Source organism: Mytilus californianus, unplaced genomic scaffold (assembly GCF_021869535.1).
Source record: "Mytilus californianus isolate M0D057914Y unplaced genomic scaffold, xbMytCali1.0.p SCAF_13, whole genome shotgun sequence".
NCBI classification, from domain to species: domain Eukaryota; kingdom Metazoa; phylum Mollusca; class Bivalvia; order Mytilida; family Mytilidae; genus Mytilus; species Mytilus californianus.
Window position 1 is genome coordinate 1,695,833 of NW_026262615.1, and position 24,986 is coordinate 1,720,818.

Below are 24,986 nucleotides of genomic sequence, written 5' to 3' on the forward strand. Positions count from 1 at the left end.
TAAGGTATAGATGTTTATTACATATTTTTTGTTTGTACATGATATTTTCAAGCTTGTTAAATTCATAATAAGAATATGGTAATTGAAATTATTATACGTCATGTCAAAATGCCAGATTTTGATTGGTCAATGGTATCCCCACATGGGTATCCCATTGGTACATTTTTGAAAAATCTATTTTTAGGATATTTAGTCAAATACAAGAATGCATTAAATCTGAAATAGCCAATTGCATTATCTACGAAAAGGATGAAATTAAGTTTAATGAATATTTTTACATTTGGTTCTCAAAAGGTACTCCACCTTCCTCCAAATATAAATTGTCCTCCATGATATAGCTAATAGTGCTGAAAGTGGTGTTAAACACAATCAATCAATCAATGGTTTTACACATAATAAATTTTCAAATAAAAACTTTCAATAACAAAAAACTAAAATCCAACAATAAAGCACTTCTTCAATATGCAATAACATAAATGTAATGTTAATTGGTGATTCAGGAGCAAAAACAACCAACAGAAATTCATTGATACAAATCTTATATCATGTATATTATGTATTAGTTGATACTAAAGTAAACGAGTCAAATACAAGTGTGAATTCTAATCTGATAACAGTTAATAGCAATGGAAATGTATTTTTGTCAGAATGACTGGAAAATTACTTTGTAATTTGTACAACCTATTGTCATGGAAATATTTTAAGTATACCAGAATTTCACTTTTTTCAATTGTTAACTATGATTTTTTTCAATGTAAAGGTAAACTTGTATGTTATTTATGAATAAAAGATGATGTGGAGTATTCGTCGATGCAAACCATCTACACAAAAAATAAAAAAACATCCAGAGATTAACATACATTCTTCAGACAAGAAGTATGACCCCATTCTCAAATATCTCAGTGCAAAAAAACACTTGTTGGTTTCTTGTCGAAATAGTAATGACTTTCAAAATGTAATAACTTCAAGCTTTCTCTGCAAAAAATACAGTTATCTAGACAGAAATTTTTACTCAGGTTATACAAAAATTTAAAGATCTCAATCATTTTTTAAAGCTGCCTGGAACTTATGATACTAAAAACTTCTTGATTGCTCAACAGTTAATAATTCTGCTTTCATAAACTAAGAAAAAATACATTTTTGAGAATCCACAATTCAAACTTTATTAGGTAAATATTTCAGTTTTTGTCTCTTCTACTCAATTTACATTTAAAAAGTTCTTCTATATTTTGCATATTTACAAATAGTTGATTGTGATTGGTTCATAAGATATTTTTTTTGGTTTCTTTTCAATCTATTATTTTGTCAAACTACTGATATATATATAGTCAAGCTCCATACACATACATGTAACTCTGGGATTAAAAAAAAGTTGAAAATGACAGAAAAATTATATCAAATGTTTGTGTTGAGAAAAATGTAGATTAAACACATTTTTTTCTAGAGTTTATTGATGTGTTAACTGGGCACCTGACTCACAAACTTAACATAACAGTCCTTCAGACTTTTATTCAGTTTGTGAGTTAATCAATCTGCCAATTTCACGCATCAATAACCTCTAGAATAATTGTGTTTAATGATATAGTAACAAAAAAATTTTTTGCAACCAAAATATGAATTAATATATCAGTCCATCATCATGTCTGCGCCATCAGGCCCAGTAGCATCGGTAGAGATATGTAAATCATCAAGCATCTCTTGGAGACTGATCTGTGGCAATTCTTCATCATCTGTGTCATCTGCATCAACTGCAAGCTTGGAAGGATCTGAAATATTTTGTACAATCAAAACTTTCTGATCTAAACTTTTTGGGGTCTGGAGATTAAGTTAATGTTTGATATACACAGGTATAATATTTATCCATTGTGTGTTATGGTACAAGTATTCAACTTAGACAGGTTTGTTGAATACAAAGGTAAACACAGTTTTATCATTAACAAGTTTTGAGTTAGACAGGTTTCACTATGAGCCTGTTGTCTTTGATAAATTGTATTTGTTAATTAATTAATTTATTAATGTAATTATTAATAACTGAACAATTTTTGTCTACAATATGGTTCCACATATCCACAATTGAACATCCCATATATCCTCACTTATTAAAACAAGCATTCTGTGAGTATTGCCTGGCAATACATAGTCCCCTACCGGTTACAAATTCATTGTAATGGAACAAAATTCTAACTTGATCTATAACTTGTCATGGTGTAAACAACATAAAAGTATAAAGTGAAAATCTTCAAGCATGATGAAATAAAATGCTCCCAGCAGGGCGCAGCTTGATACGACCGCAGAGGTCAAACCCTGAACAGTTGGGGCAAGTATGGACACAACATTCAAGGTTGATACAGCTTTGCATTTGGATTGTGATTAAATATTTGACACAGCATAAATTTCTGACACAGAATGAATGTGGTCTAAGAACTTAAAAATTTTAAATTGGACATTCACCTATTAAGGTCCTATATCCAAAATCTAAATACATGGTTAGATTTAGCATATCAAAGAACCCCAAGAATTCAATTTTTGATGAAATCAAACAAAGTTTAATTTTGGACCCTTTTGACCTCAATGTGGACAAAGTTGATAACGGGGCCCAAAAATCAAAAATCTAAATACATGGTTAGATTCGGCATATCAAAGAACCCCATATATTTAATTTTTGTTGAAATCAAACAAAGTTTAATTTTGGACCTCGATTTGGACCAACTTGAAAACTGGGCCCATAATCAAAAATCTAAATACATGTTAAGATTCAGCATATCAAAGAACCCCAAGAATTCAATTTTTGTTAAAATCAAACTAAGTTTAATTTTGGACCCTTTGGAACTTAATGTAGACCAATTTGAAAACGGAACCAAAAATTAAGAATCTAAATACACGGTTAGATTTGGCATATCAAAGAACCCCAATAATTCAATTTTTGATGAAATCAAACAAAGTTTTATTTTGGACCCTTTGGACCTCAATGTGGACCAACTTAAAAACGGGGCCCAAAATCCAAAAACTAGATACACGGTTAGATTCGGCATATAAAAGAACCCCAAGAATTCAAGAATAAAACCCCATTGAAATTGGTCAAGAAATAAGCAATTTATACGAAATATCTTCTTTTGCACAATACTGTGCAATTAAATATTTCTTGCTATTGCGCAATACTGTACAATTGACAATTTCTTGCTATTGCGCAATATTGTGCTATTGGATATTTCTTGCTATTGCGCAATACTGTGCAATTGAAGATTTCTTGCTATTGCGCAATACTGTGCAATTGAAGATTTCTTGCTATTGTGCAATACTGTGCAATTGAAAATTTCTTGCTATTGCACAATACTTTTTATATAATAATTTACACATCCTGTTTGGTGTGTATCTCCTACCATATCATTATTATTTGCTTTTAAATATAAATCAGAAATAACCAACTTAAAATGGAAAATTTTAAAAGAAAAAAAAAAGAAAAAAAGAAAAAAAAAGGAAAAAAAAAAATCCCCCCCCAAATTTTTTGAACCCCCTTATGATTCATCACCCCCAAACTCAATCCCAGCCTTCCCTTTGTGGTATGGTACCTTGCAGTACAATTTCAGAGAGATTCATACACTTGAACACAAGTTATTGTCTGGAAACTAGAAAAATGTGTTTTTTGGCCCCTTTTTGGCCCAAAATTCCTACAATATTGAGGCAATTACCCCCATCATCAATCCCAGCCTTCCCTTTGTGGTATGGTACCTTGCAGTACAATTTCAGAGAGATCCATACACTTACACACAAGTTATTGTCCTGAAACTAGAAAAATGCTTGTTTTTTGCCCCTTTTTGGCCCCTAATTCCTAAAATATTGAGGCAATTACCCCCATCATCAATTCCAGCTTTCCCTTTGTGGTATGGTACCTTGCAGTACAATTTCAGAGAGATCCATACACTTGAACACAAGTTATTGTCTGGAAACTAGAAAAATGCTTATTTTTGGCCCCTTTTTGCCCCCCAATTCCTAAACGTTACGGCAATTACCCCCAAACTCAATTCCAGCTTTCCCTTTGTGATATGGAACCTTGTAGTACAATTTCAGAAAGATCCATACACTTACACACAAGTTATTGTCATGAAACTAGAAAAATGCTTGTTTTTTGCCCCTTTTTTTGCCCCTAATTCCTAAAATTTTGAGGCAATTACCCCCAAAATCAATCCCAGCATTCCTTTTGTGATATGGAACCTTGTGGTACAATGTCAGAGAGATCCATACACTAACACACAAGTTAAGTCTGGAAGTTACAAAAATGCTTATTTTTGGCCCCTTTTAGGCCCCTAATTCCTTTACTGTTGGTACCATAACCCCCAAAATCAATCCCAACCTTCCTTTTGTGGTATTGAACCTTGTGGTAAAATTTCATAGAGATCCATTTACTTAAACTAAAGTTATTTTGAGAAAACCAATGTGTCTTCGGACGACGGAGACGACGACTCCAACGTCATTCCAATATACGACCGCAAAAATGAGTTATTTCCCTTTGAACAGAAATCTACTAATTTATAAGTATTTCATCAAAAATTTAATTCTAGGGAAAGGGCTTTAACTGAACAAAGAGAAAAGCTTAAATCATGAAAATTGAACTTTACCTGTAACTTGTCATGATAAATCAATAAACCAAATATCAAATCAATTGATTCAAGCATGAAGAAAAAAAGGCTGGAAAACTGATTTGCTAGACAGACAGACAGACAAACGGATGGAGTGTAAACCTAAAGTCCCCTCGACTTCATCAGTAGGGGACTAACAAGCTGAGCAAAAATTATTCCCTTTTATTTCTTCACTCAAAAAAATGATATACCTGGTATTAAAGTGATTTCACATATAGAACATTCAGGTATACAGCACACTACGAAGCACAAGATTAAGCTTGATACCAAATAGCATAATGCTATATTGGCAAAAATATAATTCTTTAGTAAAAGACTTAGGTGTATATATGGCAAAAAAGAAATACCAAAAATCTGAAAGTATTTTATACTCTTGTACTCTTTAAGTTATGTTTTGTACTCATGATGAGAAATGTTATAGAAATGTGATATATATAGAAAGATGGACACACAGAGACGACCTATGTTATCATTTCACAGAATATAACATTGCCACATAAAATGACCACATTTCCTTTTTATTATGTTATTCCTAATTCTGAGAGCACCTGAGATTACCTCCTGATTTTGGTGGGGTTTTGCTCAGTGTTGTGTTTTGTAAACTGCTGTTTTGTCAATTGGTCTTTTTTCATTTCTTGCCATGTTATTGTCAGTTTTATAGCCATACCAGCATCTTGACATGATGTAATTCTTACCTTTATATATATCCACATTCCGTCTAAAAGCTTCGTCCTCTTCCAGATCCTCAAGAAAGTCAGTATAATCCCTTAAATATACAAAACAGAAAGTTAGTGATTTAAGCCAAATTCATGATATATTTCAAATTTAGGTTCATTTCAGGGTAATAGAAGGTAACCCCCCCCCCCCCCCCCCAAAAAAAAAAAAAAACCAACCAAAACCACATATTGATAATTCAATATTAATGCATTACTGTATGAAGCGTATTTGGGATATTCCACTTACATGTTATTGTTGAAAATCCATAGAAGGTATTTTGTCTAGATCTTGTAACCTATTATCCCTTGTTAAATATCTGAAGCTATTGATACAAAAAATTACTTATTCTCATGTAATTTTAACACAACAATAAGATAACAATAAGATTGACAATAAAAAGCTCCCATTCAATTTTGTGTGTAATTTGCTATGAATACTGTCGTTCGACAAAACTATTGCAGTTTAAAAAGAATTAACAAGTGAATCTGTGAGCTACTGCTCACTAATGATACCCCCACCTGCTAAGAGTATAAGGTAAAAAGGAAGTTGTTGAGTGATGAATCTGAAAACGCATCACACGGTATAGCTGACTCATATAAACCCTGAAACCAAATTTCAGAAATCCTTGTAATGTAGTTCCTGAGAAAGATGCAACAAAAAATATTCATGGGACGGACGGACGGACGGATGGACTGACAGAGGTAAAACAGCATACCCCCACTTTTTAAAGCGGGGGTATAACAACTGCCTGATCCTGAAAGTTGACACAGTTAATGACAGAATGTAGGATTGCTATGATTTAATTCACAACTTTCATGGCAGGCAAGACAAAAACACAAATGGCCAACCCATATCACTGCTAAATAAATGAAAGAAATTTTAAAGACACAAAAATGTCAGCTGTTTGAATCAGTATTCTAGATAAAGCGAACACTATTGCTGTAGGCAATTATAAAAGAATACTCAGAAATCACAATGTGTAGATGACTTTAAAATTTATGCACTTTCCAGTATATTTTCTTAGTCACAATGCTCATGTTATTACGTCACAGTAAGAAACAGTTGTTAAATGACATCATAATTGACCTCATGTCAACCAGTTTAATTCATTGATAAAAAAACAACTTGAGATTGGTCTATATGAGTTGTATGACATTTGTTTTGGTAAAAAAAAGTCTCACTCCAAATAAAAAGATTCTTTTAATTTCATCCCTCCGTCACGCAAGTTAATTTAGAAGCTGTCATACAGGTACCAAAATATCTACATCAGTTATTCATAAAATATGTAAATTCAGGTGAACCACTAGTTGAAAACATAAATGTTTCAGCATCTTGAATCTGTCTGAAACTAGTGCTGTCAGCAATCAGCAAGACTAATTCCACTCGTACATGCATTTTAGTTGCTGCTGTGAAATTCAGTATTGAGACAATGACATTTTGATATTCTTGACTTTCAGCATAAAGTTCAAACTGACAGACATGGTGAATCCTATATACCTCCATAGTTTGTTTTGGGGGGTATAATACTGATTATATTTGTCTTTTATTTTTGATTGGAAAGATAATTAATGTAAATACCTTTCATTACTAGACGTATCTGCATGAAGGTCGTCATGGAGATGCTTCAGTTTCCATTTCCTCTTTTTATTTCTAGAATTCTTGTCTCCAAATATCTTTTTCACCAGCATCTGAAAAAAACAAACTAGGTTGAACCTTGAACTTATAACTATACCTATACAAGCATTGACATTACAATAATGGATGTTACAAAAACATATATAAACCAGAACTTTTAATCAAATGAAATTTTACTTAAAAACACACCATGTAGAAGACTGTATGCCTAACTCTGAATGTTTTATTTAGTCATTGAATTGAGTTGCTGCCTCATTGACAAGTAGCACACATCTCCTTTCATTCATTAGCCAAACTTACTCCTAATCCCCTGTTTGAGACAAGGCCGTAACTGCGTGCCTCCACTATACTAAAACTGTTTATTTTCTGTATAGTAAAGATTTAGATTTTCCCATACTTATTTTGTAATATAACTCACCACATCTGGAATTTTGTCGGCTTTCATTTTGTCAAACTCAGCATGGTTCAGGTTACAGTTAGTAAAATTAAACCTTCAAAGAAGAAGATATATGTGACTACCAATGTTTAGAGATCATGTTACTACCAATGTCTAGAGATCATGTAAAGTAAAGAAAACTAATTTTCAATAAATATTTCTGTACTAACAAAATATAGACTATACATACCACATCTTCTTATATATACATTTTGTCTTGTCATGGCCTTTTATAGTTGATCATATGGTATAGTATGGGTTTTGCTCATTGTTGAAGGCTGATCAGTGACCTATTATTAATTATAGTCATTTGGTCTCTGGTGAATAGTTTCTCATTTGCAATCATACCATATCTCCTTATTTTTACATTTTACATTTTCATAGAAAAATACTGAACTTTCAATGTATAAAACTCTCTGCATTCATTTACAAAGATGATTTTTATATCTCATTTTAAGGCAAGTAATATTTGCTGTTTTCATGGTCTAGTAAAAAATCAAGATAGATTGGTATCTCATTGACATGTTATATATTGTCCTACATATGCATGCAATATTTGAGACCACAGGCCCACCAGCCCAGGCCTGAACAACTTCTTTCTGGTCTGTAGATTTAAAAGTTTATTGTGAAGACTGGATCATTATGCAAGCCAGCCATTAATTACCAACCAATCAAAATGAAGCATATAAAAGCTCATTGACACTGACGAAGGCTATTTGTTAAGCCGAAATATTTGTCAACACAATTTTATAACATCATCTTTGTATACTACCATCTTATATTAGTACCGTTGTGCAAATCTTTAGACTTATATAATTTTTTCCTTATCTGCGCAGTATTGTCTATTCTAGATGATCCAGTACATCAAATTTACTGGTTGGTCATTTTTATAGACTTTTATTTATATATATAGATTACATATAAACTTACCCTAAAACTGAGTCCCCAGGATGCAGTAAATGACCTAGATGTGTTCTACAGAAATACTGCTGGTCACTTAGTCCAGTACTGGTCACCTGATTCACACAAACGTTGGCTAAAACATGCTGTAAAACAGGTAACACTTAGAAATTAGTTTTCCTTACCCACTTTTTGGGGACAAATTTGTTTTATCAATTTTTATAAAAAAAACCTGAGGGATTGCAGTTTAACAATTTTCCTACTTCTTATCTGTCTTTCTTTTACAATGAGTTGAACACATTTATTAAGTTTTATTAAACAGTACTACTAGTTAAATCAATCTTTTCTGATGAAAAGCACATTTATAATAGATGTACCATATTTTATAATCATCAACCAATTTCTGTCCATAGATGACAAAGATATCATCAGATATATAATGGTAACCAATTTCAAATATATATTGCTTCTTGATAGAAAAATTTCAAAGTTTCTGGACTAGATAAGATCTGGAAGGAAATGATACTCTTTAGATAACTTTAAAAAATTTTCTGATTATTTATTTTCAAAGCAAAATTATATATAAACACAACATCCCTGAAAAAATATCTGTGAGATCTATTAACAGAAAAAAGACAATGCAGCAAGATTAATTCCATTTTTCAAGGGTAGATAAATCTGTCTAAATAGTTACAATACTGGTAGCTTGGTGTGATAAAAGTGAGTGAAAGCAAAACTGCCTCATGATCATCAGAAATAACTGAATTTTGTGTATCTTGTTTAAATATTGTTTAAATAAAAGAAATATGTGTCTGAGGACACGAATGTGATTTGTCTTTATCCGCCAGGGGAAGTAACTCTAAATTCCCACCTTATTAGACACAGGACTTTTATGTGGTTTGTCTTTATCTGCCAAGGGAAGTAACTATAAATTCATACCTTGTTAGAAGACACAGGAGTTTTTTAATATGTGGTTTGTCTTTATCTGCCAGGTGAAGTAACTCTAATTTCCTACCTTATTAGAAGACACAGGAGCTTAATGTGGTTTGACTTTATCTCCATGGGGAATAACTCTAAATTCCTACCTTGTGAGACACAGGAGTTTATGTGGTTTGTCTTTATCTCACAGGGGAAGTAACTCTAAATTCCTTTCTTGTGAGACATAGTTTATGTGGTTTGTCTTTATCTCACGGGGGAAAGTAACTCCAAATTCCTACCTTATGAGACACAGGAGTTTTATTTGGTTTGTCTTTGTCTGCCACAATTTCTACATCTATCACCATGAACTCTGACAGCTGTTTAGGTTCACACACAGTTAGAAATGGATACCTCCAATACTGTGGGCCTTTTATTTCTGCCACTGTAATAGATGAAAAACCTTATAAAAACAAGCATTCTGAGAGTATTGCAAGGCAATACATAGTCCCCTACTGGTTAAAAATTAATTGTACTGGAACAATATGCTAACTTGATCTATAACTTGTCATGGTGTAAACTATATAACAAATATCAAGTCAATATCTTCAAGCATGATGACAAAAAAGTGTGGAAAACTGATTATTTAATTGAATTTTCTAAGTCCAAGGACCATAACGCTGCACAAAATCATCAGACCGGAACAAAATTCCAACTTGGTCTGTAACTTGTCTTGATAAAACTATTTACCAATTATCAAATCAATATCTTCAAGTATTACGAAAAAAAAGTGTGGAAAACTGATTACTTGAGTGAATTTTCTATGTCCAAGGACCATAACTCTGCATAAAATCATCAGACCAGAACAAAATTTGAACATGATCTGTAACTTGTCTTGATAAAACAATATACCAAATATCAAATCAACATCTTCAAGCACGAAGAAAAAAAGTGTGAAAAACTGATTTGCCCGACTGACAGATGGACCTAAAGTCCGCTAATAACTTGAAATATTAATGTAGGGAAATTTACTTTTGCAATACTGTGGATTCATTATTATTCGTTGGATACCAATTTTCGTGGATTTCCCAAGAACCCAAGAACCACGAATTCAAATGTTCAACGAATTACAAATCTTCTATAGGAATGTATGCAGACTTTGCCAAAACCACGAAATCAAATATCCACGAAAATGTAATTTTTCCTCAATCCACGAAAATTGGTACCCACGAAAATAAATGAATCCACAGTATACCAAATTAAGTTCATGGATGCATGGGCATCAGTTATCATGGTATTAGGAAAAAGTTTTTATGGATTCTTGATTTCATTGTTGTAACCAAATTCTCCATTCTGTAGGAAATTTTGTTTCATCTGGACCTTTTAAGGGTTAAAATTGGCCCTAAGATTTTGATGTTTTTTTTTAATTAGACCAAAATACTACATATTTTACATAAAATAATTTCGATATTACTATTCATCAAACATGTCAAAATAACATCTTTTTTGCACATTACATTATAAATGATTAATTGATGATCCATTAATTATGGGACAGATTGTTCAATAATTCTTAACAACTTTGTAAACACCAGCCTCATACAATTTTTCATGGATATGTCTTTATTGAGTGCAGATTCAAAGATGTACGCTTCCACTCAAGATAAAACTGATTATAAGGGCCCAGGCCAAGTGAAAATTTCCAACAATTCTATGGCTGGGATGAAGTATTTTTTTATTATCGTTTCCCAAACCCTCTAAATAGCCCCTCTACAGAGCCTGAAGTGAACTAGGATCTATAACATGTATTGTGATAGTAACTTTGTAACACAGACACAGCAGATTGATGTTACCTCTATGGAGCCCTCTACTTACCCTGAAGTGAACTAGGATCTATAACATGTATTGCGTTGGTAACTTTGTAACATAGACACAGAGGATTGATGTTTCCAAGTTGCTGAGCTAACTTTGGAGGCATACACACAACATTATCCTGTCAATAAAAATGCAAACATTTTATAACAAGAGGCTGTCAGAGTGACAGCAAACTGGATTTTCCTGCAAAGGTTGAACCCTGAACAGTTGAGAGAGTATGGACACTGCATTTAAACTTAAAACTTTTTCTTATTCTGAATATCTGAGCAGTCAAACTGTCGTTAATTAAACCAATAAATGTCAAATTTACAAAAATAAACAAAAAAATCCATCTATTGTCTTGGGATCTAAAAAAAGACTTGAAAAGAATTTTAAATGAGATGAAATGTGAAGCTTTAACATAATTAATGTACTGTTCTGTGTCTACATTATATAAATTGATATCTTAATTTTGATATTATACTACAATCCTAAATACCATTTCAACCGAAATATATTCTGTAAAAAAGGGAATTTTTTTTTCAATACTGACAATGTAAAATTCATCACAACCTTTGAATCCTCTTTCAAAAAAATTTGAACTTTTTACCTTACAAACATGCAAACTTGCTCATATTAAAAATAAGAAATCTTTCTAATCTTAAAAATAGGCAACCTTCTCATTTTAAAAACACGAAAACTTTCTCATCTTACAAATCGGCAAACTTTCTCATATCAAAAATAGGAAAACTTTCACGTCTTTAAAATAGGCAAACTTTTTCCCCTTAAAAATATGTAAAATTTCTTACAAATAGGCAAACTTTCTCACATTGAAAAAAGATTAACTTTCTTACCTTACAAATAGGTACTATCTCCACAGAGAAGGTGTGTTTATAGTTAAAGGTGTTATTGTGAATATCATGGGATATCAACTCCTCTGCCGTCTGAGTTCTGAAATAAAACATCTATGTTACATTTTATGTGCTGGTCAAAACATCAAATTATCCACTTCTCCAATGTATGAAATATATTACCAAAGTAGTATTATGGATTACACATGTGTCCAGTTTTATGATAGGATAACTATGCAGAGATGTCAGTATATATATATTCTGAAAACAATTTTAAAAGTAAATACTTTATTGCAAAAATATTTCTAACATTAAAATAAATTATTTGTCAAGATGAAAAAAAATGCATTAAAGTAAACATCATGAAGTACAAAAATATACTGAATACTGAGTATCTATATATACTGCATGGTGAATGTTCAACAAATACCTGGTACTGGAAAATAGTGTAAAGCAGGGGTAATCCATAATAAATATGTAATTCAGGTTTCAGACAGAGTTTATATACTGTGACATTCCCCGGCTGATGGTTTATATTCCCTTTGACTTCAGATCAGGGAATATGGACACTATGCCAGAAATGTCATATTATACACTGTATATACCCCGTCTGAGACCTGAATAACATAAGATATCTATATAGTATATAAAACATCTTCTTTAACTCTTTTTCCCCCCAAGTTTCGTCAATAATTACTCAACCAGGGGTTATTTTTACTGGTACTTAATCCAAATATTAAATTGGTATCCATAAGAAAAAACCTGAACAAATTTTAATTTCTAGTTTCTTTGGTAAAAAATTTGTAAGGGTTCCGCGGAACCCAGTGTCTCGCCTACTTTTGCTGTTAGTCGCAGGCTCAACAAAAATGGGGAAAAAATATTAAAAATTTTCCTCTAGATACTATCTTTTGATTGTAAGAAGCTTCTACCCAAGTTTGGTAAAAATCTAATAAATCTAATGAATCTAATAAATGTTTTAAAAACTTAACTGCAGACTGTATGTAATGTTAACTGGAAGAAAAACTAAGTCCATTTATAACATGTATAAGTAATATACAGAAAAACAGGAAATAAATTTTTACGAATTTCCTTCTAGATACTAGCTTTTGATCATAAACAAGCTTCTGTCCAAGTTTGGTACAAATCCAGGATAGTTTAGGAAAGGTATTAAAATTTTTAAAAGTTTAACCACAGAGTGAATGTAATGTTAACTGGCAGAAAAACTAAGTCCATTTATAAGTAAAATATGGATACACAGGATTTTTTTTTTTTTTTAAATTTACTTCTGGATACTATCTTATGATCATAAACAAGCTTCTGTCCAAGTTTGGAAGAAATCCAGGATAGTTTAAGAAAGTTATTAAAATTTCAAAAACTTTAACCACAGAGTGAATATTTGTGGACGCTGCTGACGACGATGATGACAGAATGTAGGATCGCTATGTCACGCTTTTGCGACAAAAGTCGCAGACTCGACAACAAATGGCATTTAAAAAGTGTCAACACAATTCAGAACCTCCCTCAATGTTTTTTCTGGGGGAAATTTAGCCAAGTATTTTCCCTACTTTTAAAAAAGTATCAAAGTTTTCCATTAATATGTCACATGAGATTCCACTTCATCTAATTTGTAAAAATAATATTTGAATAAATAGTTGAAACCAGACATTTAACCATTGCAGCAATTGATGAAAAAATTAATGTTGAATGGGTGTTTTTAGTGCTTCCATATTCTTAAGGAAAAATTCTGAACTTAACTTAATTTCGATTGTTACCCTCATTGAAACATTACAATAATACAAAGCTCCTTTTTAAATTTTGAAAACAGATATTATCCTTATACAAAAACAAACCTGCATGGTACAACTGTATTAAGGAAGTCTACCAACTTTCTAGCATCCTGCTGTTGTATGTAGAAGAAATCCAAACCCTCTGTTAAATAAAAAGACAACATTAGGATAGTTCATTTAGCCCTGAATATTGTTCTGCTTTCTACATGACGATAGTTCATTTAGCCCCAAATTTTGTTCTGCTTTCTACATGACGAAGTTCATTTAGCCCTGAATATTGTTCTGCTTTCTACATGACGATAGTTCATTTAGCCCCAAATTTTGTTCTGCTTTATACATTATGATAGTTCATTAAGTCCTAAATTTTGTTCTGCTTTCTACATTACGATAGTTCATTTAGCCCTGAATATTGTTCTGCTTTCTACATGACGATAGTTCATTTAGCCCTGAATATTGTTCTGCTTTCTACATGACGATAGTTCATTTAGCCCCAAATTTTGTTCTGCTTTCTACATGACGAAGTTCATTTAGCCCTGAATATTGTTCTGCTTTCTACATGACGATAGTTCATTTAGCCCCAAATTTTGTTCTGCTTTCTACATTTCGATAGTTCATTTAGCCCTGAATATTGTTCTGCTTTCTACATTACGATAGTTCATTTAGCCCCAAATTTTGTTCTGCTTTCTACATTACGATAGTTCATTTAGCCCTGAATATTGTTCTGCTTTCTACATGACGATAGTTCATTTAGCCCCAAATTTTGTTCTGCTTTCTACATTACAATAGTTCATTTAGCCCCGAATATTGTTCTGCTTTCTACATTACGATAGTTCATTTAGCCCTGAATATTGTTCTGCTTTCTACATGACGATAGTTCATTTAGCCCCAAATTTTGTTCTGCTTTCTACATTACGATAGTTCATTAAGTCCCAAATTTTGTTCTGCTTTCCACATGACGATAGTTCACTTAGCCCCAAATTTTGTTCTGCATTCTACATGACGATAGTTCATTTAGCCCCAAATTTTGTTCTGCTTTCTACATGACGATAGTTCATTTAGCCCCAAATTTTGTTCTGCTTTCTACATGACGATAGTTCATTTAGCCCCAAATTTTGTTCTGCTTTCTACATTACGATAGTTCATTAAGTCCCAAATTTTGTTCTGCTTTCCACATGACGATAGTTCATTTAGCCCCAAATTTTGTTCTGCTTTCTACATGACGATAGTTCATTTAGCCCCCAATATTGTTCTGCTTTCTACATGACGATAGTTCATTTAGCCCCCAATTTTGTTCTGCTTTCTACATTACGATAGTTCATTAAGTCCCAAATTTTGTTCTGCTTTCCACATGACGATAGTTCATTTAGCCCCAAATTTTGTTCTGCTTTCTACATTACGATAGTTCATTTAGCCCCGAATATTGTTCTGCTTTCTACATTACGATAGTTCATTTAGCCCTGAATATTGTTCTGCTTTCCACATGACGATAGTTCATTTAGCCCCAAATTTTGTTCTGCTTTCTACATTACGATAGTTCATTAAGTCCCAAATTTTGTTCTGCTTTCCACATGAAGATAGTTCACTTAGCCCCAAATTTTGTTCTGCATTCTACATGACGATAGTTCATTTAGCCCCAAATTTTGTTCTGCTTTCTACATGACGATAGTTCATTTAGCCCCAAATTTTGTTCTGCTTTCTACATGACGATAGTTCATTTAGCCCCAAATTTTGTTCTGCTTTCTACATTACGATAGTTCATTAAGTCCCAAATTTTGTTCTGCTTTCCACATGACGATAGTTCATTTAGCCCCAAATTTTGTTCTGCTTTCTACATGACGATAGTTCATTTAGCCCCCAATATTGTTCTGCTTTCTACATGACGATAGTTCATTTAGCCCCCAATTTTGTTCTGCTTTCTACATTACGATAGTTCATTAAGTCCCAAATTTTGTTCTGCTTTCCACATGACGATAGTTCATTTAGCCCCAAATTTTGTTCTGCTTTCTACATTACGATAGTTCATTAAGTCCTAAATTTTGTTCTGCTTTCTACATGACGATAGTTCATTTAGCCCACGAATATTGTTCTGCTTTCTACGAATATTGTTCTGCTTTCTACATGACGATAGTTCATTTAGCCCCGAATATTGTTCTGCTTTCTACATTACGATAGTTCATTTAGCCCCGAATATTGTTCTGCTTTCTACATTACAATAGTTCATTTAGCCCCGAATATTGTTCTGCTTTCCACATGACGATAGTTCATTTAGCCCCGAATATTGTTCTGCTTTCTACATTACGATAGTTCATTTAGCCCTGAATATTGTTCTGCTTTCTACACGACGATAGTTCATTTAGCTCCGAATATTGTTTTGTATTTGGCATGTTTTGTGTTCTTTATATCAACAATGGATTGCACATTTATGCATTTATCAAGTTTTGCTAATTTTCTAAAATTAAAAGTTTGTATGGTCTTTTGAGTTTTTGATTACCGTAGAAAGGCTTGTATAGTCCGCGGTTTTATTCTCCAAAATTGGACCTTTCAGACGGGGTGCGGACTATAGAGTACAATAAGCAAGAAATAAGAGAAAAATTTCAATTTCGCGGTCGAGGTGGTTTGTTTACGTTCCGCCATCTTTGTTATTTCTATTGTAGAGGGCGCTCTTATCATTTTTCAAACTAATAATTTTAACTCATCCATATTAATAAGTTATTTCTATTCAATATCAAATTAATACTGATAAATATAAAAACTAAACCTTTCATTACAAATTTCTCGTTTCTTTTCAATGCATTGGTTGAAATAAACTGGTATCTGCTCGATTGAAACGATACAAACATAGTGAAAAAGACAACCGTAAACCAGCTTAGAATTTGTAAACTACAAAACGAAATCGGTTATTGTTCGTTCCGTTTTGGTGTTTCATACTGACTTATATGGTTTGTATTAGCTTAAGACCCTTTAAACATTAATGTGATAGATATATTAAAGACTGTTTTACAAAAGGATGGAACTGTTTTACTTTCAAAGTCGTATTATAGTGATATCTGTTATGTACGGATTTCGACTCTCAACGGTTAATTTCTTCTTTTACACGTGCTTTTTAAACTTCCTGTTTAAACATACACAAGTTTCTAAATTGTTTTTTAAGTGAATTAAACTTATTTTAACAATCATGAAGCGTTCTAGAATCATTAACAAGCAGTTTCAGCTTCTGTTTGGTGATGGAAAACAGGTTTTTGCAAGAAAATACCGCAAACGACCGCACAGGATTTGAAATTACCGGAGTTTCATTAGACCTTTTCTAACAGTTACAAAAAGTTTTTTTACCTAAAATTTCGTGGGGAGAAGGGGGTGCGGACTATGTACCACTGCGAACTATACAAGCCTTTCTACGGTAGGCTATTTATAGAAAGGACAATAACGGATTCCATAGATTGATTGTTGGTGTTTAATGACACATTTTTTTTCATGGAAGGAGACTTAGTACCCAGAGATAACCACAAAACTCGTAAGGAATACAGGCAATCCTACATGATCCGAGTCAAAAGCACCTTGTCACAAGCAGGGTTCAAACTCACAATCCTAGCAATCATTATAGATGAACTACTTAGACCACTCTGTCACTGAAGACCATGTAGTGTACTGACCTCTATAGTCTTTAGTTTCTTTGTTATTTGTTTTAACATTTTCTGGTTCTCTACAATTTTATTTGGTTCCTTTAAATATATTCTTAAATCAATTTTTTATATAACATTCCAATGACACAGTTTTTTACAAATGACAGACAGACAGACAGTCTGTTACTTAAAATATTAAGAAGCAAAGACCACATTTACATATCATCAACATATGCTCATTCTAAATATGTTAAAAAGCTGAAATTAAACATCAATCCATCTAAAACTTGTATATATATTTTAATGTTATTGACCTAATATGCTGAGAGGTATAGTTACCATGGCATGGTTTTATGTTGACTGTGTTCACATGGGCCTTGTGCTTCAAAATAATCTGTTCTAGATAGTAAAATGTCTTCTTGTGCTTTGTCTGAAAAGAAAATAACATATATCAATAAGTAAAACTATTCTTATATAATACAAAAGATATTCATACATTTCAATATTAACATACAGAATCCAAACAATAGATTTCCCCATATACGGAAATTCAATAAATATTAGCGAAAAAAATTCTTGCTTCTCAAATTTTTCAGCCACACTGATGACCTATAAATGATTTAATGAGGGCTCTTTCAGAAATAACATACCCCACTCCACCACTCACCAAATGTAATGCCTTATTTTTAAAATATTATTAATTTCATTGATAAATCATTCCACTAGGATCAGTATTGTAAAGAAGTATAGCTTTGTGCTAAAAGACTTCTTCAGTGAGAAGACCGCTGTATTAAAGCAGTCTGTACAAAATTCTCATTTTTTTCCCCAGTATGTACATGAAATATACATCCACCATTTTCCACTGTCAATGTTTATGGTAAATACATAAGTATCTGTTAGAACCAGCAGATTTGTAGTCATTGGTACAAAAATCTCTTCATTTTACTGTCAGATGTTATAATCTGTCATTTGTGAATGCTTATAAGGGCCTCAGGGAAGATAAGTTATAAAGCCATCTGTGTAACCCTCTTAAAATAAAGTTGTTGTTGTTATAAGAAAAAGATTGTCTTACCTTCTGTCTAATTTGTACACAGGCTCGCCAGAAATCTTTAGCCTCGACTCTGTGGCAGTCGTCACACATGTGATTCTTGACAATAAATTCAACAACAAACACCTGCTGTAAAACTGCTCCATTGAGAACCTTAAATAATACAGACATATAAATAAAATGTTGGTGACGCAAAAAATAGTGGTATGACTCCTACAAGTCAACAGGAAATTACCGGGTACATGTATTTCAATCAAAAGTTAAAAGAAAATTAATCAATGGTTGTTTTTATTTTTACGAAGCTACCAATTTTTGTTACTTTTTGTGAAAATAGATTTCAATAATTATTTGATTTCATGGTTAAAATAAAGTGTTTAAATTGAACACTGAAATTTTTGGTTTACCTCTTGCAACAAGATATACTGCAAATTAAGAAATTATTGTGAGGTTTTTATTATTGGGAAAAATGCGACCGGGTGAGAATCGCAATAATAAGAACTCGCATTCTGATATCTGATACAAATATCTGTATGCAGATTATCCTGAAATCACAATAATAAATTTCGCATTTTTGTCATTTTTTCAATTATCTCAATAATGAAAGCTCACAATAAATTCTGAATTTTACAATACCAAAATTAGTACCTAACGAAAGTATTAATTTCACTGTACACAAGTGTGTATTGGTATTACATACACTTCATTTTGAACTTTGGTGGATAGTAGTCTCATTTGGCAATCATACCACATCTCCTTATTTTCATATTGGTAATTGGTAAATTTCATGAGATTTATTGCCAATATGCTATGTTGTGAAAATAGCTTATTTTCTTAGTTACAAAGGTGAGTATCAGGAATATTGTGGATTCATTCCATATTATTCATAGGGTACCAATTTTTGTGGATTTTGTGGGTATAGGTAAATCAAAAATTTAAATGTTCAAACAAGGATGAATTTTATATATGAGAGTTTAACAAACCTCTTTCTGTTCAGTTCATTTAGTTTTAATTCTCTGTAAATTAGATATTTCTGAACTAAGTTTAACAAACCTCTTTCTGTACTGTCAATTTAGTTTTAATTCTCTGTGAATGAGGTTCTGTCCAAACAAATCCTGCATCTATCAGTCTAACCTGAAACAGAAATAAGTAATTCAAATTCATCCATGGAACTCAATTATGAAGTTGTCTTGGTAAATAATTGACATTTGCCTTTATAGATAAGGGAGACTCTCTTTGATCTGTCACAAAGATGATAAGGCACAGAATATCTACTGTTATGTAATAGTTTTCCTGCAAGTCTTCCTAAATAGACAAGGTTCAATATAACATAACTTGAGTTATTTCCCTTGGCAGCCATTTTTGAGGTGTAAATGGTTAATATTCTAATTTGACTAACCAAATTGAAACATAGCGTACAAACATCTGATGAGAAATCATTCTAGATTGTAGTGATGAATTAAGCAAGGCTAAATTTAATTAAAATTGTTCTGAAGTATAGCGGTCAGTATTACAAGTTGAATTTGGCTGATTTATGAAGGAATTTGTGCCACAGAACGAGAGAGCATGGTGACAAAAGGGAAGTAACTCTTGCCCAAATTGTGTCAATCCATTGGCAGCTCACAAATATAACCTTGACAGACATTTTGTACAAATTAACAGAAACTGTGTTCTGACCTCAGACTGTGTCAGCTGTTGTGTTTATATCATTCTGGTTGTGATGTTATTTTTTAGTATCATATTGTTGGCTTCCTAAATGCTTGGTCTTGGGAACACCTGATGAAAACATCTTATGTTGGCTTCCTTAACTGATGGTCTCAAGACTGCTCGATGAAGCTTATTTTTTGACAAGTTTTGTATGTATTGTAAATGCAATCAATTGTTTTGTTTTTTTCCTTTTAAAGACAATTTGCTGATTTATGATTTCTTGAACTCGCCCTGAATATGTCTTCCTTGTTTTGTAATATATCAAGGCAATATTTATGAGTCGCAACACTTACAGTCTTAAGTCCACCAAGTTTTTTCAAACAAACAGATAACAGCTCTCTGGATTCTAGCTGTGCAGCCACCCAGTGGTTAGGAGGTTGTAAATATCTACAAGACATTATACATTATAACATACTGTCAATTCATTTATTTTCATGGATACATGTAACAATTTTCGTAGACTGAGAAAAAATTGCATTTTCATGGATATTTATAAATTTGTGGTTTTGCTATAAAGTTTGCATATATAAGTCCATATTAGTTTATAAAAATGTTTTTAGTTGAACATTTAAATTCTTTGTTTATCTATACCCACGAAATCTACGAAAATTTGTATCCCATGAATAATAATGAATCCACACTATGCTATGATGAATCAATATGTAATTAATATTTGAGTCTATAAATAACTTTATATATTTACACTGTACTAGTGAAATCAGTAAAATACGGAAAGGAATAAAGAAAAATTTTTCAAAATTTGTCTTATGATAAAAAGAGCATCATGAAAGTTTGGCATATTTCAATTTATTGATGTTTAAAAAAAGACTTAGACCACTGCCTGAACCTTTAAGTTTATGGTGCAGACTACCAAATGTAAATTGTACTTATGTCTCGCTTCCCCCAAAAAAATATTGAAGGCTTGACAAAAATAAAATCATTTTAGCTACCTACTTTCCCTATTTTTTCTACCAAAGAACAGGAAACAAGTTTATACTTTTTCTGGGGCCTAAGCTGCTGGGAAAAGTAATCATAGACCACTATAGACATTAATATAATACAAACCTTTCACAATTCCTACAGAAATACAACACACCCTGTTTGGGAATACCTTCTGTTATATCAACTTGTGTTCTAAGACAAGCTACACACATGTTGGAAGGATTTGGTTCTATCTGTGTCCCACATTGACAACATAATCTGGAACAAATAAACAAACATAATATTCAAATTATTCTTTATTACTAAGGTCCTTTCAAAAAATTTAAATGATGAAGCGGTCATCCATGGTCATTGACTTTGTGCATCATTAATCACTAAGCTTTGTCGAAACATTTCAATAAAATTGAGAATGGAAATATGCTTTTACTCAGACAAAACTCTGATTCACTTATTTAGATGTCATTGGAAGTTGACTCCTGTCCTAAGTCAGGAATCTGATTACAGTAGTTGTCGTCTGTTTATGTAGTTCATACGTGTTTCTCGTTTTTATATAGATTAGACCGTTGGTTTGAATGGTTTTACACTAGTAATTTTTTGGGGCCCTTTATAGCTTGCTGTTCGATGTGAGCCAATGCTCTGTGTTGAAGGCCGTACCTTGACCTATAATGGTTTACTTTTATAAATTGTAACTTGGATGGAGAGTTGTCTCATTGGCACTCATACCACATCTTCCTATATCTATCAAGTATTGAGTACTGTTTATGTTCAATGTGTCTTTATTAGGATTTTTGTGAAAATTTCTGATGATAACAGTCTGTGCCAAAAACTTTTTTAACAACTAGACCATTGAGCTAGTGGCCTAGTTACGTCTACTAGACCGAACCAATTTTCACAAGATCGAAATTTCAAGAGAAATATAAGATTTAAACGAATTGTATATCACTAAATACATTTATTCCTCATATTTGAGGTGTGCATAATTTTTTTTTATTCCATATTTATATGTGAAGACAAGGAAAGATGAATGTTGGGTTTCCCCATACATGTGAAAATCATTAAGGCCCATCAGGCAGGAAAAACTTTACATTTCATTTTATTTTTTAAATCAGTTTCACTATACAGAGAATATTGTTGTTAACCCGACAGTAAATTCTTGTTTTACAATGTTCTATCTTGTGGTATAACATGTTAAAGCTTTTTAAACTTAAGGAATGATAATTGAGCAATGTTGACACACTTTTCAGAGATTATCAGACAATTTTAAAAAGCATCATTGAAAATTGTCAAAAGAAACCAGAGCAACTTTTTTTATCTGCACAAAAATTTTTTTTTTAAAAATTGACCTGGAAGGTAAAAATTGACAGGCAGGGCAAGGGGAAACCAACAATAATTTTTGCATGGCCCGATTCTGACAAAATATTATTTTGTATGTTTTTTATGCACATCATTTTGAAATAAAACGAAGTCCAATTCCTGCTTTATATCAAACTATATATCCTGATCAGAAATCTTTGGAGGTATCTGAATCCTGAGGAGCAATAGACTATTTTGATATAACAGACTTTTGATTCTGAATTATATAATTTTTCAACAGGTTACCTACTCTGAGGTAGGACTTCATGGTACTCAGTCAAGTGATAGCAACCAACAGACATGACAGAAGCAAAATCAAACATATAATCAGTCAGGGGACTTACTTAAATGAGTGATTTTCTAAATCACTGATTCAAGTAACAGTATGTCCATAAAGGTTGGAAGTAAGAGTTGTCTTTCTAATCTTTAATAATCACATATTTAAGAAGTACAAATTGAGCACTAGACTAAGTGATTTTAATTTTATTGTAGCTTTAAATATATAATACTAATGATCCAGGGACTAATTATGTTGCTAAAATTATCAGATTCAACATCTGTGTTGATAGGATGAACGGGTCATGTCAGGTGATGACCTTGTACTAAATCTAGGATAATGACATAAAAATCACTTATTTAAGTATCATACCTCAATTTCCTTCCAAAAAATCACTTCTTTAAGTATCATTATTTTAATAACCCCCACTAATTTTAACACCCCCAAACAGTGAAATTTTTATCGCGAACAGTAGAATTTTATTACATAAAATTGAGAATGGAAATGGGGAATATGTCAAAGAGACAACAACCCAACCATAGAGCAGACAACAGCCGACAATAGATTATAAGATGAAACGTTGAATTTTACAGAAAAAATACTCCCACTGCTGGGAAAAATCTGTTTAGAAAGTATCAGTTCATTATGTAAAGCCATTTTTATAGCATTTTTTCAACTAAAATAGAATTTGCAGCTAAATGATTGCATCAAAGGCATAAACCTTGCTGCTTAAAAGAAGCAAAAAGTTCATTTTTTTTGAATTTTACTAATAAAAAGATATTAACTAAACCTATGTGTTTAAAATTTTGGTAAAACTACAAAATCCCAATTTGTAACAAAACTTCATATTTGCTACTTAAATAAGTGATTTAAAAATCACTTATTTCAATAAGTCCTCTGACTGATAATCAGTGCAAATTTATGGAGGGGGAAATTTGCTGCTTCCCGATGATTTTGTTGTCTATAGAAAACAAGAAACTGTCAATTTTCCCCAAAAATTTGTATTGATTGCAAGCTTGATTTTATTTCTTTAAGTTGCCCTTACTTGACCAAGTACCAGGATGTCCTACCATAAATTAAGTAACCTGTGAAGAAAAATATCAACTCTGGACATGCTGGATTCAAAAGTCGGTTAAAATGAAAATAGTCTATTAATGAAAAGTTTGTAATGGTGGGTAGGTTGTATCTGGATCCAATTCACAAGGAGGAGTTACAATGTATTCTGTGTATTTTCTGATTTTCTTATTTGCCACCTCCTAAGACCAAATCGGAAAATTGCTCCAGACACAGAAATTCCTAAAAGGGAAAAATTACGATAAAATAAAATGTATTTTTAAAAACCACTATTAAGTACAAAAGGGCATATATCTATATAATTTGCAGAAACTTTTCCCAATGAGCAATACTTTTATATCTGGTGTTATATTGACAAAACATGTTTATGAATTTTGGAATATTCATTATTATTGAAAATAAGTTAATTAAATAAGAAGAGCACCCCTCTTTTACAGGTTTGGGAAGATCCTCATAAATGGATACTATCCTCAGTCATAAATGGATACTATCCCCATTTATGGATATTATACCCATAATCGGGTATAGTGATAAAAAATTAAAATTTTATATTTCATCCTGATAGCTGCCATGCCCATGGCATAAATATTCATGTAAATGGCAACATTTTTCTCTTTACCTTGTTACTTAAAGTATAAGACCATAGTTCAAATGAGAAATGAATACAAAGATAATGGCCTCCAAAAATCCTACTTTGTGAAGGCTGTTAACTTTTATCCTGATGATATTTCAGTCATGGTGTCTTTTGGGGGTCCAAACCTGCGAAAGCTCAGGTGCCTGAGGTTTATAACCCGATGGCGATGATCAAAAAGGTTAAAGCTAACTTCTGAGACTTTCTGACAATTAACTTACATAAATCCAGTTGTACCCGGTTTGTTTTCAAACGTGTATTCCATTACGATAAACTCAAAACAATTGTTTAGTTGTTAAAAGTGTGACCATGTGGTGAAATCGAAAATGACGTTTGACCGGAAATTCTTTGAAATGAGTAATTTACAAGTCTAATGACGGTGATTTAATTTCCGTGTCTGTCGTTCATTGTCACACAGTCCACGTGAAATTTGCAAGTAAATGAGGATATTTTCATTGAACTCAAAAGAAAATATCTGAAATGCTTATATGTACAAGGGAACTGTTGATAAATAATTCAATATAGTTTTATTCTTTTCCCACTTCTTAGTTCATCCCTTATTAGTTAGAGTTGTCAAAATGTAAAAAAATCTTCAAAAAAATATT

General features: G+C 32.1%; 1 protein-coding gene across 1 annotated transcript; it reads right to left on the reverse strand.

The window, feature by feature from the left end:
• Positions 1–24,724, reverse strand: LOC127722998 (60S ribosomal export protein NMD3-like). The gene is made up of 15 exons (XM_052229410.1): positions 24,603–24,724; positions 21,170–21,304; positions 20,398–20,491; positions 19,451–19,531; positions 18,425–18,553; positions 17,692–17,782; positions 13,796–13,874; positions 11,949–12,045; positions 11,116–11,233; positions 9,543–9,685; positions 8,356–8,471; positions 7,408–7,480; positions 6,933–7,042; positions 5,333–5,403; positions 1–1,766 (listed from the first exon to the last, which is right to left on the reverse strand). The coding sequence occupies exons 1-15, from the start codon at positions 24,644–24,646 to the stop codon at positions 1,627–1,629; spliced, it is 1,521 nt and encodes a 506-aa protein (XP_052085370.1). The 5' UTR covers positions 24,647–24,724; the 3' UTR covers positions 1–1,626.
• Positions 24,725–24,986: the final 262 nt, after the last annotated feature.